The sequence below is a fragment of the Crocodylus siamensis genome, chromosome 3 (genome assembly GCF_052110815.1).
Source record: "Crocodylus siamensis isolate JL-2025a chromosome 3, ASM5211081v1, whole genome shotgun sequence".
NCBI classification, from domain to species: domain Eukaryota; kingdom Metazoa; phylum Chordata; order Crocodylia; family Crocodylidae; genus Crocodylus; species Crocodylus siamensis.
Window position 1 is genome coordinate 253,153,678 of NC_143397.1, and position 27,380 is coordinate 253,181,057.

The 27,380-nt window shown below is 41.2% G+C and overlaps 1 protein-coding gene across 5 annotated transcripts in view; it reads right to left on the bottom strand.

Annotated features, from left to right (window-relative positions):
• TRAPPC9 (trafficking protein particle complex subunit 9) overlaps positions 1–27,380 on the bottom strand; it is an 826,451-nt gene that overhangs the window by 647,201 nt on the left and 151,870 nt on the right. For all 5 annotated transcript variants that reach the window (XM_090040707.1, XM_090040706.1, XM_090040705.1 and 2 more), the window contains one exon: positions 2,482–2,631. In XM_090040707.1, coding sequence (XP_089896833.1) covers positions 2,482–2,631 — 150 coding nt within the window. The remainder of the gene's footprint in view (positions 1–2,481; positions 2,632–27,380) is intronic.

Sequence of the window (27,380 nt, forward strand, 5' to 3'; positions counted from 1 at the left end):
GCTCCCTGCCTGAACTGCCACTGTGTTGCCTGCCCCCCCTTCCGGATCTACCACGTGCTACACACAAAGGCTGCCCATGCCACTTTTGTCCACCCCTGCCACAGAAGATCCTCATGTGTGCCCTCCCTATACATTAGACTGTAGCATGAGAAATGCTATACCAATAAGTATGTGCAACTTACTGTGATACACCTCTATGTTCTGGATTTTGCTTCCTATTTTCCTCTTCTGGGCCACACTCAAAGCTTCATCCAGAACTGCGTGATCACCATGCGCGTGTATTTTGACATAACACTCCAGTACCGAGCAAGGTAATTTGTTGGGGGATGTGTGTAGGAAGAGGAGATTCAGGGGTCACACACAGCTAGGATGAAAGTTAATTTGGAATAATGGATGAGGTGGCATGGAGTGATGCCATCTGGTCTTAGGTGCTTGACTGTTACCTCTTCCAAGTGCCAAATCTGTCAACTCCCCCCACCCTACCATCCCCAATCTGGGACTGCCAAGGTGTAAAACTGCCATGCTTTGTTACATTTACTGAAGATTTTATATGATTTGGTGTATTTCCAAGTTCCTACAGAAATCAAGGCTAGTGGTATTTTAAAGCCACATGTCAGGATGCTAAACACAGTATCAAAGTTTGGGAGGCCCTAGTTGCATGGGTTTTTGGGTTGGGTTTTTTTAACATTTGAAATTGGCCTAATATTTCTTTTCTTTCCCTCCCTCCTTGTTATTTTCCAAGAATTTTCTCTCACAAGTCTCGGACCAGTACTAATCATGAATTAGTAATCAGAGCTTTTCAGCTAACATTTATTTTAACAAAACTTTAATTATTGTTATTGTACTGAGTGATAAAAGAAGCATTTTGATCATATAAATGGTAATATAAAAGATATGTACTTACCACTAGGGCAGTTTAATAAGAAATCATTAAGCCTTTATCAATTATTAACATCAATTCTGCCTAAATGAATTCACAAGTCAAATCCAGAGCTCAGTCTCTCTCACTTAAAATAAATTATGTACAAAATATAATTCTGTTGGTCATTCTCATTTCTGAAAACATTCCCATTTTAAATAGTTCTTGCACATATAATGCATAATGGCAATTACATCAGGAAATAAAACTCAAGTAATTATTTATGTGCCTTATCTTCACTCATTAAGGTATAGGAACATCCTGTTTAGGATGATTCAACATTGGAAGCATATATACAGGCATATTAATGCACGTTAAGGTGCATGAATGAACTCCCAGGTGCCGGGTCTTCACATGTGCCTGGGATCGCAGCACATGGAGCAGGGTCAGAGCCACCCCAGATGGCAGGGGACCCAGGGGTCAGCCTGCCAGCCCAGTGCTGCTTCTCCAGGTCAACATGCCATGGGGCTGGCTACAGCACGAGTGCTTGAACATGGGGGTTAGCCAGCAGGCAGCCCCCGCAACAAAGCACCCTCATGCCCCAGCCAGCTGGGGCAGCTTCTATACAAACAACCCTGCAGCCTTTACAAGTACTTTCCTACTGCAGAGTTTTTACAAGAATTTTATAAGTACTATCTTGCTGCAGAGTACATCATTTAGTTTAGAAGGTTTGCATGTGTAGACGTGTGACATTTATTGTACAACTAATGAATCTACTTCACAGTAAACATCTCATGCAGATGCACCCATTTCCTGTTTCTTCCTAAGACCCTTTATAAATTACTTTAACACAATAAACCAGGCAGTTGAAATATCACCATCTAAAAATATATTTAATATTTGAACAATTTCTCTATTTTGTGATGTGTGTTCTAATAACTGAATACTTGGCACTAGCATTTATAAAGCAGTTCTAAAAATTCAGGCATAAAGCTGCATTCTTGTTTATTTGATTTGATGCCACACAGATTCTTAATTACTACAAAAAAAACCCTCCATGTAAATACTGTATCTTATCACTCCATAGTCATTCACTGGAATTCTGCAGGATGCAAATTCCACAATATCGGTGTGACCAACTCATCTGGATGAATAAGTCCATATGTTCCAAATAAACAAGACCACAAATGCACTGCATAACTAGAGACAGGAGACAGCCAACTACATTTAAGTCATCACTGTGTGCATCTCCTTTTAAAGCCCTCTGGTGCTTAGAAACTTGGCATCAAGAGGAATTAATAAAGAAAAATAAAATATTGCAAAAATCATCAGAAGCACACACTCTGAAAGAACTCCCCATTGTGAGAAGTTAAATAATGTAACTTAAGTCCTCAGTAGGGTGAGAAGTTTTGGCCATGACAAGCTGACTTGTGTCATCAGCAAGCAATCACGAAGATTCAGTCCTCAATCCCTACCCATGTCCCATAGGGTTGCACGATACAAGTGCAGAAATAGAAGGCACTTGGCTTCATTCCCTAATTTTGAACCAATATGACAAGAGTTCCAAGTCCTTGCCAAAATAAAATCCCATATGCCAAACAAAAAATAAGTTCATAACTCACCGTCAAGGTCTTGCAGAAGATTTTCCTGACAGGAGAAGTCCAGCTTCACTTTAATGTTTACAATAAACGTTGCAATATTCCCTGGTTTTAGAGGGAACTGGGCAAGGGTGTCTTCTAGCTTCCAACTGAGGAAATCACCATATAGCTTTTCTATATTAAAAAGAATATAATTTATATTAGCACATTCACAAGAACAAAGCACCAACTTCCAAGTTTATAACAAACAGATACCATAATGTGTATACAAGTGATATACATACACACTGTATAATTTTGTAGTACTTTTTTTCATTTGATTTTTCACTTTCTGTTTTAGCCAACTTGTTTTGCAGAAATAAAAAATTAAACAGTGTCTAAATGGAGCAGGTTGGTATACACCGGCTGAAAGAACAACTTGTTTCTTCAAATGCCCCAAATAAAAATTATTAAACAGCAGGAAAAAAACAGTTGGATGACTGCTATTGGATCAGAAGGGTACTGCACTTTTTGCACTTCAGAATGCAACCTAAATGAGCTAAACTAAGTAGCATTTAATCACATAATCCTTCCAACCAGGACACAGGACATGCACAGGTAAGCATACAGATTATCACATGCTTTCAATCACCAAAAAACTAAATAAATTCAATACCAAAAGGAAAAAAAATTAATGAGCTGTAATTTTAAAGCATCTTCAGTTTATTTTGGAGGCTGGGGGTTATTTAAGTTGAAGATACTACCTCTTAACGAACAAACTCAAAGTAAAAGATGCCTGTGTCACCTGTTACAGCTGATACAGTTAGGAATATTAGGGATGCTATAGATCATTCTTACCCTACACTGGAAGGTAATTGTGGGGGAGCTCACATACCAATGACCCACCACCAGGAATAACTCTAGTCACTTGTGTCCTCTCCCCATAAACATTAAAATGACTCAAAATGTCAAGTTATAAGAAAAATGGTATGATACATTTCATTACTATTCACTGGAAATATATCATTGAGATAATTTACTAAGTGAAATTACCCAGTGGACTCGCTGAGCACTGAAATAATACAAAGAAGACTGGTTACTCAAATAAACGCAGGCAATAAATTGTACAACAATGTGGTTTGGCAAACAACAAAACAAAGGAACTAAATATAACATGTTGTCAATTATGTGCTATGTCAAGTAAGATCTGAACTGCACCCAAATACCAGCAATAGGCACTCTAAAGTAATTGTAACAAAAGCAATTAGTAAAATTATGCAACCAGTATAAAGAGTAAACAGATATGAGACATTCAAAGTTATGGGGAAAAAATGGTAAGTATTAAAAATGACACATTGTTGCCAACAGTGACATCTAGTGATTAACTACTTTTTCTGACATAATATTCAGATTATAAAAACACACACAGAAGATCTCAGCTAAAATCCTGTTTTGGCAAGCCCTGTACGACCTTGAGCAAAATCATTCAGCTTCTCATTGTTTCAGTTCTCATCCACGAATTCATTAATATTATTAGGTGTTTACATACTATAGTGATAACCATCATTGGCCAGGCTACGAATATGTAAGACAAATGTGATAGTTTGACTGGAAAGAAGGTATTTATTCATAATGACAGACTGTACTGTTTGTACATTAAAGGATTCTTCAAAAGGGTTCCAAGTCATCAGAATTTAAACAGTGCTTTATAGGAACCACAGAAAAAATATGGGTCTCATTTCTTTAGCACACCAATCTATTGGCTTTAAAGCACTAGGTAAGGCCCAACATGCTTCTCAAGATTGTGTGTGAAGATATGATGGTGGGATATTAGCATGAGAGCAAAATTCTAGAATTAAAGACCTATTTCCATATGCATTTTTTGAGAATGAGGCAGAGAAAGAGATTTCCACATTCATCTAGAAACTAGAATTTAGAAACTGAAAAATAAACAAAGGGTGGTTACAAAGAGGATGGAGTTAAATTGTTCTCAGTGGTGGCAGATGACAGAACAAGGAGCAAGGGTCTCAAGGTACAACAAGGGTAGCTCAGGTTGGATATTAGGGAGAAAAAACCTCTCACTAGGAAGATGGTGAAGCACTGGAACTGGTTACCCAGAGGGGTGGCAGAATCTCCATGCTTGGAGGTTTTTAAGGCCCAGCTCAATGAAGCCCTGGCTGGAATGATCTAGTTGAGGATGGTCCTGCTTTGAGCAGGGGGGTTGGGACTAGACGACCTCCTGACCCCCTTCCAACTCTACTTTTCTATAATTCTATTAAATTCTCCATTTCATTTCTGCTTAACCATACGATCATAGGAAAAGGGACCCCACAAGGTCCAGCCCCTGCTCAGACTAGGGGTGCCTACCTCACCCCCCATTAAACCATCCTAGCCAAGGGTCTGTCCAACCTGCTCTTGAACATTTCCAGGGATGGAAATTCCACAACTTCTCCAGGGTGCATATTCCAATGACAGACCACCCTGATAGTCTGGAAGTTCCTCCTAATCTCCAACCTCAATTTCCTCTGTTGCAGCTTGAGGCCATTGCTTCTAATCCTGTCCTCTGTGGCCAGAAAAAAGCCAATCTCTATTCTCCCTGTAATTGCCCTTCAGGTATTTCAGGACTTATCAAATCCCCCCTCCATCTTCTCTTCTCCAGACTAAATAATCCTAGTTCTTTCGGCCTGTCCTCATAAATTATGCTCCCAAGGCCTCTAATCATATAAAGCTATTAAATAATACCAGACCTAGGACAGACCCCCTGAACAATCCCACTTGATACCTCCTACCAACTACACACTGAGCCACTGATGACTGCTCATTGAACACAATGATCCAACTAGTTATGTATTAACCTTACAGTACTCTCAGCTAGCCTGTAGCTTGTTAATGAAAACATCGTGAGAGTTGACATCAAAAGCCTAGCAAAAGTCAAGGTATCTCACACCCACTGTTCTCTTCCCTTCCAGAGGTGGATATCTTATCAAAGAAGGAAATCAGGTTGGTCAGGCATGACTTGCTCTTAGTAAACATATGCTGATTGTTCCTGATCACCTTGTTCTCTTCTAGGTCTTCACAATAGATCGCTTGAGCACTTGCTCCATGATCTTTCCAGGGACCAAATTCAGGCTGACTGATTTGTAATCCCCTAGATCCTCCTCCTCCTTTTTCTTACTGATGGGCATAATATTTGCCCTTTTCCTGTCACCCTGAACTTCACCCAACATCTACTAGTTCTCAACGAGGATAGCCAATGGCTTCAAAATTACCTCAGCCAATTCCACTCATACTCTAGGGTACATCCCATTGGCTATGCCCACTGAAAAGCACCTAGTTTCTCCCAGTAATCCCTAATCTATTCTGCCACTACTCTAGGTTGTTTGTCTCCTTCCGCATCTCTGCTGCCCCTAGTTGTGAAGACTAAATTAAAAAAGGCATTAAATACTCCAGCATTCTCTGGATCTGTAAGCTATAACTCCCTTGCCTCTCTCATGTTCTCAGGTGCTGTACACGGATATAAGCTAAAACATCTTTTCCCTTGTCTAACCACTTCTCATGTCAGCTTAGTACCACAGGAATGGGTGAGGAGGAGGAGGACGAAGGAAGGAGAGGAGAAGACAGAAAGAGGTACTACAAAACCACACAACAAAACAGGCTATTAGAAGTACTGTTTGGCCACAGTGGCCTCTTCCTCCCTTTACAAATTAAACTGTGGCCAGGTGATCATTTTAATTTTCTACAACTCGTCAGGGACAGAAGTGCAACATTCCAGACTGATGAGAAGGGGGGAAAAAACAGATAATCACTTTCTGCCTCCTCTTCCTGGTAAGCGGAAACATAACAGTAAGGTAAAGATTTTTTTCCTGTAAAAATGCATGAACAAGGATGATGCATGACAAATGCGAGTATCTGAACACTGAGCAGCTTTAACAAGAAATTGATTCCAGGAGAGTTTCTCATCAAGATGCAGAGTATTAGGAGTGAATGGACAGTTCGCTGAAGGTATTAAGAATGTCTAACACGGTAAAAAGCAAATAGATCAATGAGAAAAGCCCAATTTAAGTGGAGCAATCCAAGTCATATAGTCCCGAACTTAACAACTGTAATTACAGAATAAGATCTGAATATTTCATCTAAAAGGGAAATTATAGTAAAAGGAGGAAGTTAATCTGCATGATTACCTACTGTCAGTCTATAATTTGCTATAACTCTTCTTCATATTGTTTGGTAAAATCCTTATTAAATTTGCTATATAAGGGGTGGGCAGGGGCAGTGCTGAAAGGGGTGGCTACAGGGTGGATTAGCTACCCCAAAATCTCCCACTTCTTGATTTGTTTCAGTATTGGTGTTAAGTCTCATGTCTGGCACAGGATTTTAGCAGGGTGCAGTACTCCTTTAATGGGGAAGGAGAGCCCTAGCAGAACCAGAAGCCGGCAGGATGTCCAACTGTTTGTGAGATTTTACTGAAATGACTGGAGTGTCAACTGCCATTTGGTAAATCAAGGCAAGAACCTCCTGGAATGATTTAGTGTCATCCAGTGCCTGTGTACCATTTATCCCAGCAAGAGGAATAGGTCAGTAAGGTTGCTCTGTTCCTAGACCCAGCTTCCCTTAAATTCCAAAGAAAACAGAAGACCAGAGCAATCTTTATTAATCTCACTTTGGCTTATGACACAGTATGGATAAGGGGCCTAACAGTTATATTGATAAAGACCATCTGGTGCAAAAAGATTACTGCAATACTGTTCAATATCTTATCAAACCACAAGCTCAGAGTTTGCCTTGATGGTAAAATAAGCAGACCGATTCATCAACAACAGTTTACCACAGGGCTCTGTTCTGCAACCCATCATCTTCAACTGGTACACACACGCTATTCCTCATACAAAAATCAAGGAGATTTATTTATGCTGACAATATTGCCATCCTAGCACAGGACTCTGATTCTAGCATTATTGAAACCATACTCAGTAATGATTTGGCAAAATTAGAAGGCTATTTTAATGAATGGTATTTGAAGCCCAACCCTGACAAAAGCTTATTCCTTTTTTCATCTCACTAACTGTCAGGTGATCGCCCAACTAAGAATCAGCTTTTGTGGAAAACTAGTCACCTATGACTAACCTCAAATATTTAGGAGTCCACCTTGACCACAGTCTTGCCTATAGGCATCATCCATAAACGACTAACAACAAACCTACCACATGTAATACCAATCTCACAACTGGCTGGTACAAGTTGGGGAAGTGATGCTGAAGCTTGGCTGAAGCCCTCATTTATTCAGTGGCTAAGTACTGTGCCCCAGTTTGGGACAGGAGTGCTCATATGAGCCTGACTCGACTGAATGAAGCAATGCCATTCAGAACCGGTACTTGCAGATCCACTCCTGTTCCCTGGCTGTCTACTCTATCCCTCCTCCTAATCTTTGACAGCAACAGGCTACTTTAAGAGTCAAGAAAAAAAATGCTTATATTCATTACTGATTTTTGAGGAATTTAATTACCCCTCTGGGCCCAGGCTCGAGGCCATTTTGGAGTATGGCAAAAACGCTGAATGATGAAAACTTTGACATCAAAGAAAAAAATGGAACACAACTGACATCATTAACAAATTTCTTGTCACGGACCCCACATCTAAACCCTCTGACTTCTTTTTATCAAGGTGGAGCTGGACAATGTTGAGCAGGATTTGTACTAAATAAGGTAGATGTAACTACCTACTACATGCATGGAATTTTATTAAATACCCCAAGACCGAGTGCGGTGAAATCCAAATTACAGCACATACCACAGAAGAATGCCCTATTTATCATTTCAATGGTTGCATTGAAGACTTGCACCAGGCTACCGATGTTGCTTCCCAACGGATATCAAATCTAAAACAGTCACTCTAGTCTTATCCCCCAGTGCAGTTATTTATAGGTTGTTCTGTCACTGTATTCCATATGAATACATAACTAACTAATATGCAACACTATGCATACTGGGGCTGGGGGGCTGGTGCTCATAAGATTTTGCAGTTTCTTAACAGCACCACAGAGCACTGTAGAGAAGAAAGTAAATGATGGAAAACATATATCCTAGAGATGGGCAAGAGAAGCAGACCTTTTCTACTCCTCAAGAGATAGTATCACAGCACAAATAATGGCCCTGGTTTAGTCAAAGCATTATCACAAGCTAGGATCAACGCCAAATGGTGAAGTTGTCAATACTGGGGACTGTGATAGCACAGTCTGCTCTTTTTCTTCACTTCCTGATGCCCTGGTAGGCCTTGGAGGACCTCAATCTAGAAACCTGCATTAGGAGGACACAAACAGTTCCTCCTTTCACTTCAGGCTCAATGCTAGAAGCAACCCCTTTCAGTGCTCAACTTCAGTATCTGAGATTCTGGTATCAGCCTCAGCATAAGAAGTTGGTTAAATTACAGAACACTAATTCAATACCATTTCACAGTTTTCTTTGGTACTGTCTTCATGGTAATCATAGAATTTGCCTATGTGCTCAGTGATTTGGGAGCTCACTTCCTCTACATCTGATGAGATTTTCATGGTTTCTTCCAAAAGTTACCTTGTATCTGGTGACTTGAGAGTCCTCACAAAAAAAATAAGCTAAGACATACTGAGGTGTTCAGAATGTAAGGTTCTCCCAGAGAGATATGAGCTTTACTATGTCCTTTCTTAAAAGGCCAGCACATTAGGCCTGTGCAAAGCAGCTATTATTTGCTTTGGGTTCGGATTCAGCCAATTCAGGGGACAGTGATTCGACTCGGTGATTTGAATCACTGCTCTGAATCAATTCAGCCAAATCTGATTCCAAGATTTGGCCACTGCCAAATGACTGAATCTCCAAATCAAACTGTCCCCATCCCTCAACCACTCTCCCAAACCCATCAATACCTGCCCTGTCTGGCCCCAGCCCCCCAGCTCTTTAAAAAAAACCCGCACTCACCAGCCCCTGCCAGGCAGGGGGGGCAATCCCTGCTGCCCCATGCTGAATTGGGGAGGGGGGAAGTGGGGGGAAAGGGGTGTCTGCCACGAGCCTCCTGATGCCCTAACAGCCACTACAGCAACCAGTGAGTGCGGGGGGGGGCTTTCGGCAGGGGAAGTGGGGGGTCGTATTAAGAGCTGGGATGCTGCGGCTGGGTGGGGCAGCCATTGACAGGGCTAGGAGACCAGGCAAAGCCTCCCACGCAGCATGGAGCAGTAGGAATCCCCTCCCCCCACCCCCCACATGGCAGGAGCTGATGAGTGTAGAGCTTTACTTTTTTTATTATTATTATTATTTATTTATTTATTTTAAAGAGCCAGGAAACTGGGGCCAGGCAGGACAGCCATTCATACTGCTCGGAGAACAGACGGGGTTTGGGGGGCTTTCAGGAGGGCTGGGGGAGCAGGCAGGGGATGGGGCCTGGTGGGGATTCCCCCATGGTCCCCATCGCCATTCTCCAGCCTGCCCCCCCTACCCCTCCCTTACCAGCACAGAGTCCGGGTCCAGCTCCCTTTGGCAGCAAGCAGGGGCTGCCCATATCTCTGAATCTCTCCAAATCAATTTAGAGAGCTTTGAATCAATTCAGACCTTTTTATTAGTCTCCCAGTTCAATCTGGATGCGGAGATTCGGCCATGGAATCAGGCTGAATCTCCTCTGAACGAAATCAGAGCCCGAAGCTTCACAGAGCCCTACAGCACGTGATGCACACGATTCCAAGCTCTGTGTACATGAGCACCTGTACCAGAGAGGGTTTCTGAAGAGGGGTCTGAGCCAAAGCGCTGCCACAAGCAGCTCGTCACAGGAGATCGGAATTGGTTCTGAAGATTCTCAGGAAGTTTGAAGGAGCTTAGCCTGAACTGGAACACTGGTCACCCAGTCCATGTGCATCTCAGCAGCAGCGGCAATAAAAGGCAGCTTGAGGGACTGTTGCAAGTGCCCCACCTTTTATGACTCTGTATAGAAGCACATGCCTAGGTAATCTTGACAGATGCTAACAGTCAAAAGCTTTGGTCTCATGCTCAGAACACAGTGCATCTAAACTGGGGATTTCACATGGAGAAGTTAAATGAAACCTAAGTAGAAGCATGTTAGGGGAACATATGGTGTTTGCTGGATAGCAGAAAGATTGTGAAGCATATTTTTTCATATAATTTGAATTTAACAAACAAACCTCATTAAGCTTATATAAAAAAGTGATCAAAACAAGCTTTAGGACTAAAATGAGACATTCTCCAATGACTTAAAGTAGCACCTTTCCCTCTTTTCATTTTCTCAGAGTTAAAAAATGTGCTTGTTCAATGTAACATCAGAATACGGACTCGCAGTACACCAACAGGTACATTACAGCCTGAAGTCCCCCCTAGAATATGAAGTGATCCCAAAGGAAGGTTAAGTAAACTTTTCAATGGTAGATAAATATATAAACAGCCATGAGTTTTAGAATCCATGAAAATTAAAGAAGTTTACAAGTACCACAACCCAACTGCCAAATTTCTCTAAACGTAAGCCTAACTAACTCCAGTTGTTCCTGAGCAACAAAACGTGGCTTTCACAAACATAACATCTTAATCCAAACCACTTTAACCCCACTCCTTAGGCACCCACAACACAGAATTCAGCCACGTCGGCAACACAACTGCAAACTTATAAAGCATTGCTAATCCCAGGTGACAATGAAGTATACTAACCAGATGAGGTTCTTTGGGTAAATGTGATATCCTTTATTAGACCTACTCAAATAGTTGGAAAAGTTCCCCTTAGCAAGTTTTTGGGTTTAAATACCCTTTGTCAGGCTGAGGAAGCGGCTACAGTTGGTGTGTGCTCTTCCTGGATGGAAAGAATAGTAATGAGGCCAGAGGCTGGTGTGCATGGAAGACAGAGGCAGTGAAGATATAATGGAGGAGTCAGGGGGTGAAAGTGCGGCTGGTGCGGGGCAGGAGAACGAAGCAGAATAAATGCAGCTGGTAAATATCGGAGAGGCACCTGGGAGTCAGATGTCAGGCAGGTTATAATGCATCATAAATCCAATGTCTATTTTAGTCCATCATTTTTTGTATCCAGGAGGTTGATGAAGTAAAAGTTCATAGGCTCATCTGCCTACGTCCTTAGACCAGAGGTGGGCAAAATGCAGCCTGCCAGGCCATTCTATCCAACCAATGGGGCCTCTAAAAAAATTTAGAAAATAAATATTTATCTGCCCCCTGGCTGCCTGTCATGAGGCCTTGGATGGCTTGCCAAAATTCAGTTAGCGGCCCTCCGCCCAAAATAATTGCCCACCCCTGCCTAAACCAACACTGCTACAGCCTACACCCCATATACTAACCATTAATTTCCAGTAGCATAACTAGGGCAGGGTGAGAGGCAACTAGCCCCAGCACCAGTAGGTGTAGCTGGTGAGAACAACAAAACCAAACCAAAAAAGCAAAAACAGTGTTTGCCACAGTCCCGCAATGGCAGAAACAATCGATAGTTGCCGCTGCCCTCATGCGCGGCAGCCTCCCCAGACGCTTGGAAACATTCCTACGCCGGTGGTAAGTCCAAATGACAAATACTGGATAAGGGTGGCATAACCAACGATATTCAATTCTGAAGTCATTGTGTAATTATTGTATGCCCCTAGTTCTGTTAGTTAACAAGTCCTACTGCATTCTGCCTCTGATTTTTGTCAGGAGAGATTAGATGGGGATGTCTTCCATTTCAGTTGGAAAGAAAATTGTGGGTTAAAATTTTAAGAATTGCTCTAATGGAAAGAGATTCTTAATAAATAAGTAAGTAAATAAATGTAAATCAATAAAGCTCTTTCCTGTTAGTTTTGATGGCTTGTGTTAAAAAAAAAAAACTACAAACCGTTCCTCAAAACCCATTCAAATTGTTAGATGTACACAAGGATTAGCTAGTGAATGCTATACCTGCCAAATGCCAGGGGCTGAATAAAATAGGAACAAATCAATTCAGGCAGTTATTTTTAATAAGGAACTGAAGTGAAAAATAGTATATTATTTAGATTGGATAATTAAACGTTCCCTTAAGTACATTCAGATTTATAGAAAAAATTAGTAGCTTTACAAAAATGGATTAAAATAAATAAGTTTAGCTACATTTACATTTTTATTACCAGGGCTTAATCCAAAGTGGCTATTTCAGCATGACCACACTTGAGGTTAGTGTCTGTGATAAAAGGGCTGACCAGCTACAGGAATCACTGCTGTAGTACAGCATGGATGTAGCAGGTGATGGTATGTCTGAGTGCAGAGATGGTGGTGTTCATTCCAAGCATCTAATAAAACAGGTTGTTGCCTATGAAAGCTCATGGTGCCATCCTGCCTTACCTTCTTAAATAGAATTGATCAAACTTCCAGGAATACATGGGAGATGGAGAAGGGGAAGAGATTTTCAAAATGATGTTCTCAGGGTGAAAAGTGCTAAGCACAGACAAAGTAAATGAGATACAATACACATATTAGGAAGAATGGTGGTAAACCCACCAAAAATAGACAAAGGATAAACAAGAAAACTGGGGAAATAATTAAATTGGTAATTAATTATAGAAGTGTCAGGCTAGATTTGATAAGCAGATAGAACAACTGTAGGGGGAAGGGATAAACACCAGCAAAGGACCCATCTCTGATGCTCTATCAGATGAAGCCAACTAGCATGCAATAGCTAAAATCTACTCTGCTAGCCCAGATGCAATATTCCCATCAAACACTTATAATTAACTACTGTGGCTGTGTGGTCATTTCTAAAAACTTTAACACTGCCATTGAACCCAAGTTGGTATTTGTTGCATTATTTGAGAACATACACTTAAAGTAACTGGATAATTGCTGTTGGCCCTTGGCTTTACTAAAGGAATTATAGCTGAATTAATGACATAACATGGTTAATCAAATTTCAACATCAGGAAAAAAGCAATGTGGGGGAAAAAAACCTACCTTAGACACTTTCTCATTACATATTATGAAGAAAATTAGTTTGAAAGGTATTTAAAAATGTATGAGATTTTTTTTTTTTTTAAATGAACAAAAGATTAATGACTTGGGTTGTCCATCCCAATTCCTGTACACTTGGGGTTTGTCTAGCCCTGGAGTTATTCAAGAATAGTTATCCCTGAATAACTCCATGCATGGACAGACTTTTTCCTGATTGAGTGTCCACATACTGAGCTGTTCTGGAAGAACTACTGTGTTTTAAATTCACGTATTTTCTTAATCTGAAGCAATTCTCAACCTCTAGGCAAGCCCTGAAAGATCAACTTTCCCATTAATGTACAGAGAAACATTCCCTTCCAGTTGCATTCAGTTCTCTCCCTAGCATTAACCCTTGACATCTTAATGGAGGAGCAGACTTTTATTGGATTCACTACTAAATAGTATATTAAGACTATGTAAAAAAAAAATTGCAAAACCAAACCAAGTAATTATTTCTACATCATTGTGACTGAGATAGGACAATAAAGAAGCTTTGAGAATAGCAAGTGAGCAGTCTTAGGCACAAAATGAGTGAAAGAAAGGAGCCCGTCTGCTGCTATCCAAGATCTTAAAAGGTTTTACTCATACCTCTAGTCATAACTTTAATGCAGAAAACCATTCCCACTTCAAGGAGTGAAGCCAAAAAATAACATGCATGCAAAATTCTGAACTAAGTAGTATGTAGTAAGCCTCAAATATATACAAACCTAGTAATTCTAAATTTATTTCTACAATCCTTGTACTGCAACCTAAGAACACGGTCAAACATCTTTTCCAACTACTTTAATGGAGCGGCAGCTTCCCCCCCTTTCTGCCCCCCAGCAACACTCATCAGCCATTATAACGCAAATCTAATACTTGCATGCTCCTGTAAGTAAGTAATACAAATTTGTTAAACTGTTACAACTTTAACCCTGAATGAAGCAGGTTGAAACAGTGCAATCACTGATTGCTTGCAGATCTTAAAAAAAAAAAAATGCCACTTTACTTTAAACTCGGTGTACTCCCACACTAAGCCTAGAGCATGCCCAGGAGAGGCAGTGCATTAGTTGGACCCAGCTTGCCTGAAGCCTGTACAGACCGGATGTTTTAGTGTGGCTTTTGGCACTTATCTAACAGCTGATCGGCCAAGCTTTAGATAAAAGCGTCCACAAGCCCTGTGGATGTGCCTTTAACATCACTCCTCAAGAAGTTCCAAACACTGTAAATGTTTTGACGCAAGACTTGTGAAACATGGCCATGCTGTCAACAAAGGAAAGACAGATTTGTGAAGCGTTTGTGTCCACGATGCAGTTTTCTCTGGCTCATGAAAGCTTGTCTAAATCTATCCCAACCACGCAGTTGGTCCAATAAAAAGTACCGCCTATAAAAATCCTTGCCTCTAACAACATTCTGACTGGGGCAGGGGGTCAGACCTGATGATCTGTGTAGGTCCCTTCCGACCGTAAGCACTATGAAACATGTAAATATATCGTCTTATATAATTTATACATCCCTTAGTCTGGAATGAGGAGAAAACAAACATGACAGATGTTACAAAGCTGCTGCTGCTTCTTTCATATGGCATCAGATATCAACTCCCAAATCTATGAGCCACTGTCTGGGGTTGTCACTCAGTGTACAGATTCAATCTACCCCACCTGGGCATTTGTAGACATTGCAGCTTTAGATTAAACGCTGTGCTGTTTGTCAGATTCCACATTCACATGAGGAGCTGTCCAAGATGTTCATCGTGTGAAGCGTTACTATGATCTCAGTCTATTCAGCTTGACCCATGCTTCTCTGTCAAGGTTGCGCCCAATGGAGGACTTGTTTGATGTTGGTATAAAACACTATAGGATTAGGTCTAACCTTTGCCAACCGATGGTCCATGCCATTGATGCCCATAGGTTTGGTTCAGCATCCCCAATCTCTTCCAGGAGCTTGTGGGCTTCATATATACAGGTTTTACAACTGTTAAGCCTCTTAAACCTCCATCTGTTTGGGTCTTCAGTTAGAAGTTGATGGAGCAGGAAATTTTTGTCATCTCTTGCATCTATTAGCAGTAATGCTGCTTAGGGTCTGTCTTCTTACGTCACTTGGTCTAATCATAGAAAATGAGGGTTGGAAAGGACCTCAGGAGGTCACATCTAGTCCAACCCCTGCTCAAAGCAAGATCAGTCCCAACTACATCATCCCAGCCAAGGCTTTGTCTACCCAGGTCTTAAAAATCTCCAAGGATGGAGACTCCACCACCTCTCTGGGTGACCTGTTCCACTGCTTTACCACCCTCCTAGTGAGGAAATTCTTCCTAATATCCAACCTAAATTGCCCTTGCTGCTCCTTGTTCTGTCATCTGCCACCACTGATAACAATCTAGTTCCATCCTCTTTCAAACCCCACTTCAAGTAGTTGAAGGCTACTATTAAAACCCCTCTGTCTTTGCTTCTCTACACTAAATCAGCCTAGTTCCCTCAGTCTTTCCTCATAAGTCATGTCCCCCAGTGCCTTAACCATTCTTGCTGCCCTCCACTGGACTCTCTCCCATTTGTCCACATCTTTTCTGTACTGGGGGGCCCAAAACTGGACACAGTACTTCAGATGTGGCCTCCCCAGTGCTGAATAGAAAGCAATAATCACTTCCTTGGATCTGCTGGCAACACTACTACTAGTGCAGCCCAGTATGCTGTTAGCCTTCTTCACAACAAAGGTACGCTCTCGGCTCCTATTCAGCATATCATTCACTGTAACCTCCAGATCCCTTTCTGGAGAGCTGCTGCTTAGCCAGTCAGTCCCAAGCCTGGACTAGTGCAATGCCTTAGAGTACCAGGAAGTATATCTATGTGTATATGAGCTATGCAGCCAGTTATAAGTCTCTGCACACAGTTAAGTAGTGTCAAGCTTTTTAGTGTGGCAACTTCTGGACCATACAGGAGCACAATATTCTTTTGGGGCATATACCATTGCAAGTGCCGTGGTTCTGAGCACTTTGAAGTTAGCACCTCATGTTGTGCTGGCTCAACATCGTAAGGCAGTTACCCATGCATAGACTTTACTGTTGGCCCTTTGAATACGGTGTTTATAGGCGAGGGAATGGTCTAATGCGACTCCCGGGTAGGCTGGGATACGCTCAGGGGGAAGGATGCCATTGCCTCCTCTGATATTCAGCATGCTCTTGGCTTCACAATTGTCCAGGTGGAAAAAAAGTGACAAAACTGATTTATTGATGCTCAATTTTAGGCACCACTTGTGGAGATGGTCAGCAATGAATTCCATGTGACAACTCACATTCCTTGGGCTATGATGGTGACATCATCAGCATACATGTATTGCTTAGATGCTGTACGCAGGAAGTTTGAGATCTATACATGGAAAAGTACTGCTGCTAGCACCAATCCCTGGGGGACTCAGTTTTTCAGAGTTCATACTCTGTTTTTTTTCCCCTTGGCCAGTAGTGAGTTTGAATGATCTGCTGGAAATCATGTTCATGATGAAAGTGCATAGCTTGCCATCAGATATGTGTGAGCACTTGTACATGTGATAGGGATTTAATCCCCAAGGTTGTATTCCATGCCCCTACATTGAAATGGTGGGTTTTTAATTGAAACCCACCATTTCAATTTTTGTCACAGTACACAGCAGCAGAACTACCACCCCCACACCCAGGCCACCTGGGTGGGCTGCCAGTGAGCCAGGTGCTGCCCCAGCCAACTTGGGGTTGGAGAAGAGTTGGATCAGGCTGGGTGCTGCCTCAGAGCTGGGGCAGCACCTGGCCCACTAGCAGCACACCCAAGCAGCCCCAGGATGCAGTTTAGTTTGCAATGATGCAAAGTCATTTAAAACCCCCAAAACTCTTGAATGTACACAACGTAACGCCATTAAGCCACACAAGGAGACATTTCATCACATGTACATGTTAATGGCATTGTGTGTACATGCACCCATGGAGTGTAGTTTATGTTTGAGGCCTTGATGCCATACTGTGTGAAAGGCAACTAAGATAGATAAAGACTGCACCCATTTTCTGCCTCCTTTCAAATCAGTTTTCTAGGTCAGATGATTGGCATCCTTTCCTTTGCGAAAGACGGTGAATATTGCAGCCTATGGCATAGAGATGCAAATAATATAACTTGGTTAGTGTTTCCAAAAGCCAGCTTGGTTTTTTGGAAGCTGGGGATCAATGATGTACTCTGTTCTGTTCAGGATTATGCACTCCATGAGTTTGTATGCAACACACAGTAGAGAGACAATCGGTAGCTTTTTGGATCCTCTGGTGGTTTCTTGGGTTTCAGAATAGCAAGTATGTCAGCTTTACTCCACATTTTTGTTAGCATGTTACTTTCTAGGCATTTATGCATTAAATTTCTGAAGCCATCTTTTCACTGTGGCTCCAAGCTTGACAGAGAGTTCTGGAAATGGCTCATCTAGTCCAGCACCCTTCCCAGTCTTGATAGCTTTAATAGCGGTGTCGAACTCATTGTCAGAGATGGGGGCCATTAAATTAAGGTTGGCAGTGCATGATTTAAGTTGCTCTTAAGTCAAGATGTCTAATTGTTCCTGTGTGTTGCTTACTTGGGTTACTGTACATGGTTTTGTTGCACAGTGTTTTTGCAATGGAGTCTGCTGACACAGGGCAAAGTTAGTTTTTTGTTGCTTTTGCCTGCAAGGTGGTTAATGGTGCACCAAGGCTATCTACTCAAGTGAGTCATATCCAGTCCAATATGGTAGCTAGCCATATTTCCTTTTTGATAGTCTTCCATGTGGTGGCAAGCTGTTCTGTAGTTCTTTTTATGGTTGCAGGGTTACTGCATTGCTTGCTGATATTACAGAGCTGTTTGCACTGCTGATTCCAGCATCATATAGTGGCTTCTATAAAATCTGGCTATATCAGTTAGGCAGTTCGTAAATGTATTGCAACCTTGATCAATGTTGGTTTCTGATGGATCCCCCAATTGGTTTCCTTTCTTGCTGGTCAGCCTTTAATATTTCTGCCAATTCACCTTCTTAAGGTTCCAGCTGGTCTGGATGGTGTGGGCTGAAAAATCATATCATCACTGCTAATGAGTAAGGATCTGTGCTGAGATAATGGAAACGTGTCAAGTACTTTTTAATCAGTATTTTACCTGCCATACTCTACTAAGCCATGCAAGGCCTCTCAAGTGCAACAGAACGGAGTTCTGTGCAGGTCAATGAGAATCATCATCATCAACATATACAGGCCAACTTCTACCATGCTGTCAATCACATCCCTGCCTAGTTCTGACCAGATGACCTTGCATGCAATTGTCAACATCACGATTGGGGATATACATACCACCAACACTTGCAACGGATTCAATATTGGTCTCTGGGCAAGCCTGAATATTACTAAGCAAAGTAAGATCACTACTGACATGATGGATGAGGTAAAAAAAAAAAACCTTCAGAGAAAGGGAAGTTGAGAAGGTAGCACTCAAAACTGGAAACTGGATATTAGGGATGTAGCAGACCCATACTTGGCACAAAGCACAAAAACACTGTTGGGACTTATGGAAATAAAAACGTACCAATATAAAATGTCTTTCTATCTGCACAATGTCTTCAACAACTCAGTGTTGTATGACTAACTATCAGTTTAAAAACACATACAGGAATACAACAGCTTTACTGACTAGCCTTTGCAGCATGAAAAAAAAATTAAAGCACAGGTCTGGAGTGATTGTTCACAGCCTTACTTAGAAGATACATAAAACAGCTAAGTGGAATTCAAGTCCTTTACTTTCATAACTCTGGCAGTATAAAGCCAGAGTTATGTAGTTACATTTACATGACAACCAAAGTTATGCAATTATATTTACAATTATACCCACTTTTGGGTTGCTTTTAAATGCCACAAGTGTAAAGAGGGTTTAGTGTAAATAAGAGTGAGATTTTTGATTTAAGCTAAAAGAACATTAAAGCTTCATACAAACTTTTACTGATCTTTGAAAAAGAGTCTATGCAATCCCTCATGAAACCCCTTCAAGATCTACTTTTCTATGGTTTTAACATTTTGAAGCAATCCAAAAATGTAAAGTATTTTATAGCATGCAATGGGGAACAAGAAAAAAAGAAGTACAAGAAGGGTTAAAAATGCACAAAAGAACCGAAATCTTAGAAGCAGCCACAATACAACAGCCCCCTAAAAAAGCTGTTCACTTTTTAATAAGCCACATAGGTGTTTGGAGTTGGTTTTTTGTTGTTGTTGGGGAAAAGAACTGGTATTATAAAATAGACCTTATAGCTAATAATATCAAAACGCAATAACTCTCACATAGCCCAAAAAATCTGACACAAATTTAATCATTCTTTTTTGACTGTACCGATTTGAATCTATTTTTATTTGCCATTCTGAATACAAAGCAACTTCACAGATACCCACTCCAAGTTAAAACACAGTTCAATACAATTTCTATAGCACTCCCAATATCTATAACCAGGTCTTTTCAGAGTGTTGTGTGCGTTTGTTTGGGGGTGGGGAGGATGGGTTGGTAAAATGTACATATATAAAATTCACAATAAAGGAGGTGAGAAAACAATGGTTTATTGCAAAAAGACGTAAGCCGCCCAGGAACAGGGAACAGAACTTGGGACTCCTGCCCTCCCTCTCTAGCCTACTGTCCACCTTTGCAAGGAAAACAGGAGGTTGCCCTCGGCACAGCCTCTCTTACAGCCAATGGCACGGGTTTTTCCCTCAGAGGTAGAAAAGGTAGGTTTGAGCCCTTTTGGGCTCATCTCCCACTTTCTGGGCAAATACTTTAGCTACACTATTACATCTAGATGAGTGTTGGCACCACCATCACCACAGTTACTTGTGTATGAAGGGGTGACTTGGGCGCCAAAGTCTAGACAGGGGTTTTACACTGTGAAGCGCAGCATGGCAGAACAGGCACCTTTCAGGTGCCTATGCTAAGCAAAGAAATCTGGAAGAAAAGTGAGATTTCAGGTACTCCCCTCTTCTGCACTTCCTATCAAATGATTTAGGTGTCCCCCTGCTTAGCTTACTGAGCCTAGCCTCCCAAAACTGTCCATTTAACGCATACGGAGCTGACTTGCCTAATACTTGGTGGAGTCCACCAACACAATCAGGCTGTCAAATGTTCCTTGTCAACATACCTAAGGCCCCTTTCTGCTCTACGCCTCAGTAGGCTTGCACAAAGCCACACAAGAAATCTATAGCACAGCAGGTCCTGACTATAGGTTTCCCAGGGCACAGGCTGGCATCCCTAAATCCCAGACTGCCAAACCTTCAGTTGGACGAGCATGAGGATGAACCTATCAACCAGATTATAGTTTGGGTTGGTTTGTAATGATAATTAAAGATTTTGTTGCTATATGTTAACATTTTTGAATACTGTAGAAGCAACAAAAGACATTTCTTGAAGGTTAAGTGGGTCTTAAGCAAGTCAATTCCAGGCCTAAGTACTAACCTGAAGCCAAACACCAAACAGCCCAAGCCAAGAGGAAATATTAAAAAGAGGCACAAGTGGACAAGAAATTTGAGAGACTCAATGGAAGAATCTGGACACAGAGCAGAAGCCAGTTTATTGAAAGGAAAGATGGAAGATTTCAAGTTTTAGCAGGTTTGGGGCAGGGGAGGAAGTGGAAGGCATTAAACAGAGATCTCTTGATTTTTCAAAGCAGCAAGGCAAGCAATTCATAGCAAGGTCCTAAAAGTGTAGAAAAAAGAACAAACTGACCGAATAAAAGGGAGAAAAAAAGCTGTAAAGTTTTTCTTTTTGGCTGTCTCAACAATTGCAAAGTTGACACTCAAACTATGTTTGAAAAATTCTGGAAACAAGCTGAACTTTATTTTTATTGTGCCTGTCCCAAAAAACAGGAGAAGCACAATGGTACTGAATTAACAAGTTACATTCTTACATGTTTACAACATTATTTTACACATTTACTGCCACACATTGTCCAATTTCTCTCAAACAGAGACATCTTTCCAATACTTTCCCTATGCTACTTGCTAAATCAATTAGTACAATTACCACTGGTGCAACGGTACAAAAGGGAATCAGGAAAAGAAAGCTATGACACATTCAGGGACTTAGATGCTGTGAATAACAAGTACTTTCTGCTGTATAGTGCCTTTCAAACAGGCACCTCTGTGCAGTGTATAAAAATACAAACCAATGAGTAGCAAATGAAAAGAAAAATTAAGAACCAAAAGTCAGTTTTCTATCTAGGATAATAGAACAGCAAATGCTTCTGGAGTTTAACACGCAAACAAAAGGGCTCAATTTATTCACAAGGGTTACATACAGACCTTTGGGGAGGTTAGATGGCATTAAAAATAACCACCTGATCTACCTTAGTTCATCCAGGTGCAGACCTGACAGTTAGATCCCTAGTTAGGTGCATCTAAGTGCAAACTGTACAGAAGTTCAGACCTGACAGTTAGAGCAGTCTAAAATGACCAATACAATCTAAGTTACCTGTACTCCAGGGTAGTCTAACTTTGATTAGATCCAGTGAGAACTTCCGTAGTTTCCAGCACAGCTCCGGCTGATGGCCCCAGACAAGGGGGCTACACTTTTCTTATCCCCACTCCCCACGGCACCAGGTTTATTTTTAGCTCCTGGACCCCTCTAGCCACCTGATCCCACCAACCCCTCCTGGACCCCACCAACCCTGTACCCAAAGGCCCAACTTATTCCCCCAAGCACCCCTGGACCCCACTTTCTCCCCTGATTCTGCCAAAGCCTCCCATTCCCAACTGCCCCCACAGACCCTGCTTGCCCCCAACCTGCCATGGACCCCACTTCCCCCCGCAATCCTCCCAAGCCCCCCTACTGGTCCTCCATCCCAACTTGCCTTAGATCAGGTGGCCATTTTTAACTCAATTTAACCTCTCTCTAACCTTCCCAAATGTCTGTATGCACCCAAGTTAGTCCTAAATTGCAAAGTTGGTAAATATGAGAGAGCGAGAGCTGAGAACAAAATTCAGACTCCTACCTGTAACTTGCTTTAAGGCAACATCAGTCATTGTAAACAAATCAAGAATATTTTCTAGCCAGAATCTACAAGCAAACTTGTGAACAAGTTCAAAAATAGATAACCTAAGACTGTCTATGCACATGCACGAACTGACTACAAACCTTTCAGATGCCAAAAGACTGTAGAACAGAGGAGCTTCTAGTTAGTCATAATAAAAAATTTTTACGAGACAGTTTCCATGAAAAAAGTGATAAACGTTAGATTTAAATATCAAGCATCTCTTAGATTTCAGGAGACTTTCAAAAAATTATAATGCCTCCCAAAATATAGTTATCATTTTAAAATGTTTGTTTCAATCAATAAACAAACACCCAGGTGATATACAAGTATTCCGTGTTGTATTTAGTGTACACCTGTTAAGAGATATTTTAAAGTAAATTCAAAACCAACATTATTAAATGAAGTGGTGCCTCTGTCAAGAGGCTAACGGTTAAAACTGGAGGAAAGTCTTAGTGGACACTGGTCCTTCAGTCCGTTGCTTCATTTGGACGTTATACAGTAAAAGCTCTGTTATCTGGCATCCATGGAGAATGGGGGGTGCCCGTTAATCAAATATGCTGGTTAACTGAGAGTTATATACTTATTAAGCCTGTGCAAGTCGGAAGCGATCCAATCCGGCCGTTTCGGATGCTGGGGATCTGATCCGGAGCTCCAGGCTGGGTTTCCGTTTCGATCCGGCAGAAACGGCTCCAAAGCTTCGAAGCTGCCTCGGAGATCAGGTCATAGGGTATAATGGGGATCAATGAAATATCTATAACATTGTTGTTTTTTGTCCGATTTCGATGAAACTTGCAGAGTGGTAGCCTCTGCTGAGAGCATGAAGTCTGCCAAGTTTCAAGAAGATCAGTGTTGGGGTTTGGGGGGGAACTGTACCCCAAATGCTTGAAAGCAAAACTCATGTCATGTGTATGTGTTACAACACAGGGGGGTCAAAACTGGAGGGGTGGTGGCCCCTGGCGAGGCCACAAAGCCTGTCAAGTTTCAAGAAGATCAGTCCAGGGGTTCGGGGGGAACTGCACCTCAAGCTGCAGACAAGGAAAACTCATGACATGGGTAACACTGTGCGTTACGGAGCAACAGGATGAAAGCTGCAGGGATGGTGGCCCCTGCCGCGGCCACAAAGCCTGCCAGCTGTCAAGAAGATAGGTGCAGAGGGGTTCTGGGGCCCTGCACCCCTAGCTGCTGACAGACAAAACTCATGACATGGGTGCTTGTGCAACTGACTGCCTGTCTTAGTAGTTGGTGCAATGAAAAGTTAGCTTTTTAATTAAGATTTTGAACTTATGGACTATAACAAATTAACTTAAGGCCTCTTTATAAAGTGATTTGCAGCACTGTAAATTAAACAAAGGTAAAGCTACTTATAACTATGCTTAGATAATGAGTACTTAATTATTTTGCAAGTTTCACCCACCACCAGATTAGATCCATTTCCAGTTATTTAACCTTGACTAGATTCCAGACTAGTTTTTTGGAAGTGATAAAGCAGCACATTACTCCATTGTGCTGCTCAGACTCAGCTTGCTTGTCTTACAGCTATTATAGAGAGTATTGATCTGGACAAAAGAGAACTATACTGGAGATCACCCTTTTTAACATGTTTGGTGCCCTCCTATACTGCGAGTCTACACAGTGCACTACAGTGACATAGCAAACATGCAGGTCTACACATGATCCCCAGCCAAGTCGCTGTAACAGTAAGCTCCCTGGTTAGAGCATGCCGCTATGGCACCGTAGTGGCAAAATCTAAGAGTGTGCCACACGCATGGTGCTGTAACTGCCCATGCTGCACCGTGTACTTCCTTTTGGAAGTACTACAGCATGGCAACACGTAGACATGCCCTACCAGTACAAACTCACACAGTTCCACCCTCTGGTCTCACTTAGGGCCATTATCTTGGATTTGTTTGATTGTGAAGATGGACCATGCAGTGGGACAGGAATAAAATAAAGCTTAATTCTTTAATTATAGCACTAAAATAACGCCTCCCATAATGTTCAACATTTACTAACTGGGGGGGAAAGGGGAAAAGGACCACAAAGAAAAAGGAAGAGGACCCATAGTGTTTTAAGTGCTCTTTCCAAGCCAATGTGAGAGAAATGGGAATACAGAAATTCAACTTCAGTTAAGAGAGCAAACATGCAATGCACAGAGGTCCAATCTTTAAGCAGATGAACAATCCAAAGGAGAGCACCACCAAAAACATTCCAGCTTCCACTCAACTGAAAATGTATTCACAACTTCTGGTGTTTCACTGCCGTTTGATTAATGTTGACAACTCAAAGCTATTGTAGAGGATAATTGACAGGAATTATTTCTTTTGAGAGATTTCAGAAGCAATGCTTTATTTGGAGAGATTTAATTCAACTGTGAAACATTACATCTAGGGGCAAGAACATAATAAAAATGACTGTTTTAATTTTTCACATCTAAATGCATTTGGTTGATAACAATGACAACATTAGCCTGCTTTTCATACGCCAGTCCAGGAGCTCAATGAATATAACCTCATATTTGTTTTGTATAATACAACTTAAATTTTGCAAGAGAAATCAAAACTCAAGTTATGTTAATCTCCTAGATGTTCAATCTAAATCCAATACTAGCAACAAGGAAGAAAAACAACAAAGGCAGGAAGTCCATAAGGCTGTAAGGGCAATCAGCTGAGACCAGGAGTCCTGGGTTCTGGTCTCTGCTCCCAGGACTCTTTGTGGAACCCAGTACTACTACCCCAGAGACGTGCCCTCATCCCTAGGCTAGGGAACTATGCTTCCTATTGCACTTGCATCTGGCCATACAAATTTTGCAATCCTTCTAGTACAGTGGCATAGCTCCAATAAGAACAGTGGCGATTAATCCTACCCAGAATAGCCTAATGTGATTCCTAAAGCACTCTCCTCATGCTGAGAAAGAAACTGAACTCATGTCTCATCTCCAGAACAAGTGCTCTAACTACAAAGCAGTTGCACTAAAGGCGACCAGCACCAGCAGAACTACAACCATGTGGCACTTACTCCTACAACTGTTTTGTTTTTTGGTTGTTTTTTTTTTAAAGGAAGCCAAGCCCTACTCAGCTCTCTCAAAGAAAAATTGTTGGTGTCTACCCATGGTACAGGACTCCGGTCTGTGCATCTTGAGGAGATGGACTATCTGATCAGAGACTTGACCTCAAGCAACTTAGCTCCACAGAGCAAGGAAGAGTACAAACACTTCCCTGTGCTGAGCATTTCCTGCTGACTAGGTGTAAGTGGCTACCCACTCAACACAAAGGTGTTTTGGATTACCTTTCAAGGGCCTGACTCTCCCCAGACAGCAGGTAGGGAGGCTAGACACCTAACTTGGGATTTTGGATTACACTCTAGGTATTGCAGCTCTTAAGTTTTATTCACTGTAGTCTTTAAACACAAGCCTTTAAGGAATCAAGGCTAATTTAAATTTTAGCATGTTATCTTTCTGACTTTACTAAATGATCATAGATTACACTTCAGAACTTAACACTCATAACAGACCATACTTCTGTGCAGTTGCTCATTTACAAAGATGTTCAAAAATAGTGCATTTTCTGCTGTAAATTAGAAATACATTTTAAAACAATAGCTACATAGTAAAATTTGTCTTCCCCCTCAAAGCTACCTATGCTTAATTTTTTAAAATAAAGAAATGTAAACATAAGCAGAGCTCTTCAAAGCAAAAGTAATATTATAATGCATTTAAATGTCTAAAAGATGTTGTCTATACATTAATGTATATACATTAATTTTATACATTAATTATCATTATAGAAATGGCAAGATACTACTATAAAAATGCAATTAATTGTAGTCAGACAAGGTTCTTTGAATAGATGTGCTATCTTTTAGTAGACCAACTAAATAGTTGGAAAATTGTTCTCTGCAAGCTTTCAGGAACAAACACCCCTCTTCTGGCATAGGGAGAGTCTGAAGAAGGATGTTTGCACCCAAAAGCATGCAAAGTACAATTTTCGCAACTATTTAGTTGGTCTAATAAAAGACATCACATCTACCCAAACAACCTTGTCTGCTTATACCCTTAGACCAACACAGCTACAACCAATAACCCTAATGCGTTATAGTTTTACTTTTCCAGTGCTAAAGCTATCGGCCTAATTATAACATGAGTCCTTTGTGTGTTAACTACCAATACAGTCTAAACTACATATAACAGGCTCATTAAGCAATCAGAAAATTGTGAACAACTAAACAAAGCCTAAGGTAGGCTCTGAGAAAGACGGTTAGAAGCCTTAATGAAGTATAAACACATGAGATCAGGCTGTTCCTGCAGGAACTAGTAGGCATGCTTAAGTTGACTTAAGTAGCACCTTTAGCTAAAATCAATGGGTGACAATAAATAGCTAGTGTTATTTGCATGATTAAATGGCTGCCTCCCTTACCCACAGGCATTTCACGTGGCTTATAGGGTATATCCTAGACTAGTAATATTTGCATCCTGGTATGTATGTGCTTCACAATATCATTTATCTTGATGGATACATTTAACAAAATTATTCCCACTCTAAAGTCACAATCACATGAGAGGATGTTCCCGCAATTTAGAAATATGACGTGTTACAATAATGGACTTTTTAGTGTGGAAATGGACAGTTTTTCTTAAATTTAGCATTTTATGAACAGAGTTCCTTGTAAAAAGTGCCTTTTCCCTCTTCCCAAACTTCACTTTAGATCACAGGTTTCCAAAGTGTAGGCTGCAAGTCAGTGCAACCCACAAGTCCCTTCGATGAGACTCACCACCCAAGACTGCACCCAAGGGGTGAAACTTAGATTGCTGCTGCTCCTCCAAATTGGCTATTTTAGCATTTTATAATTTCAGAGGTATGTTTATTTACATTTCTTTCCCAAGTTCCCTCCGCTGTACTATTTACTGGTGGCAATTAGTGCCTAGTAATCCTCAAGGTAATTAGGCAATTAGTGCCTAGTAATCCTCAATGGGTGCATCTACACATG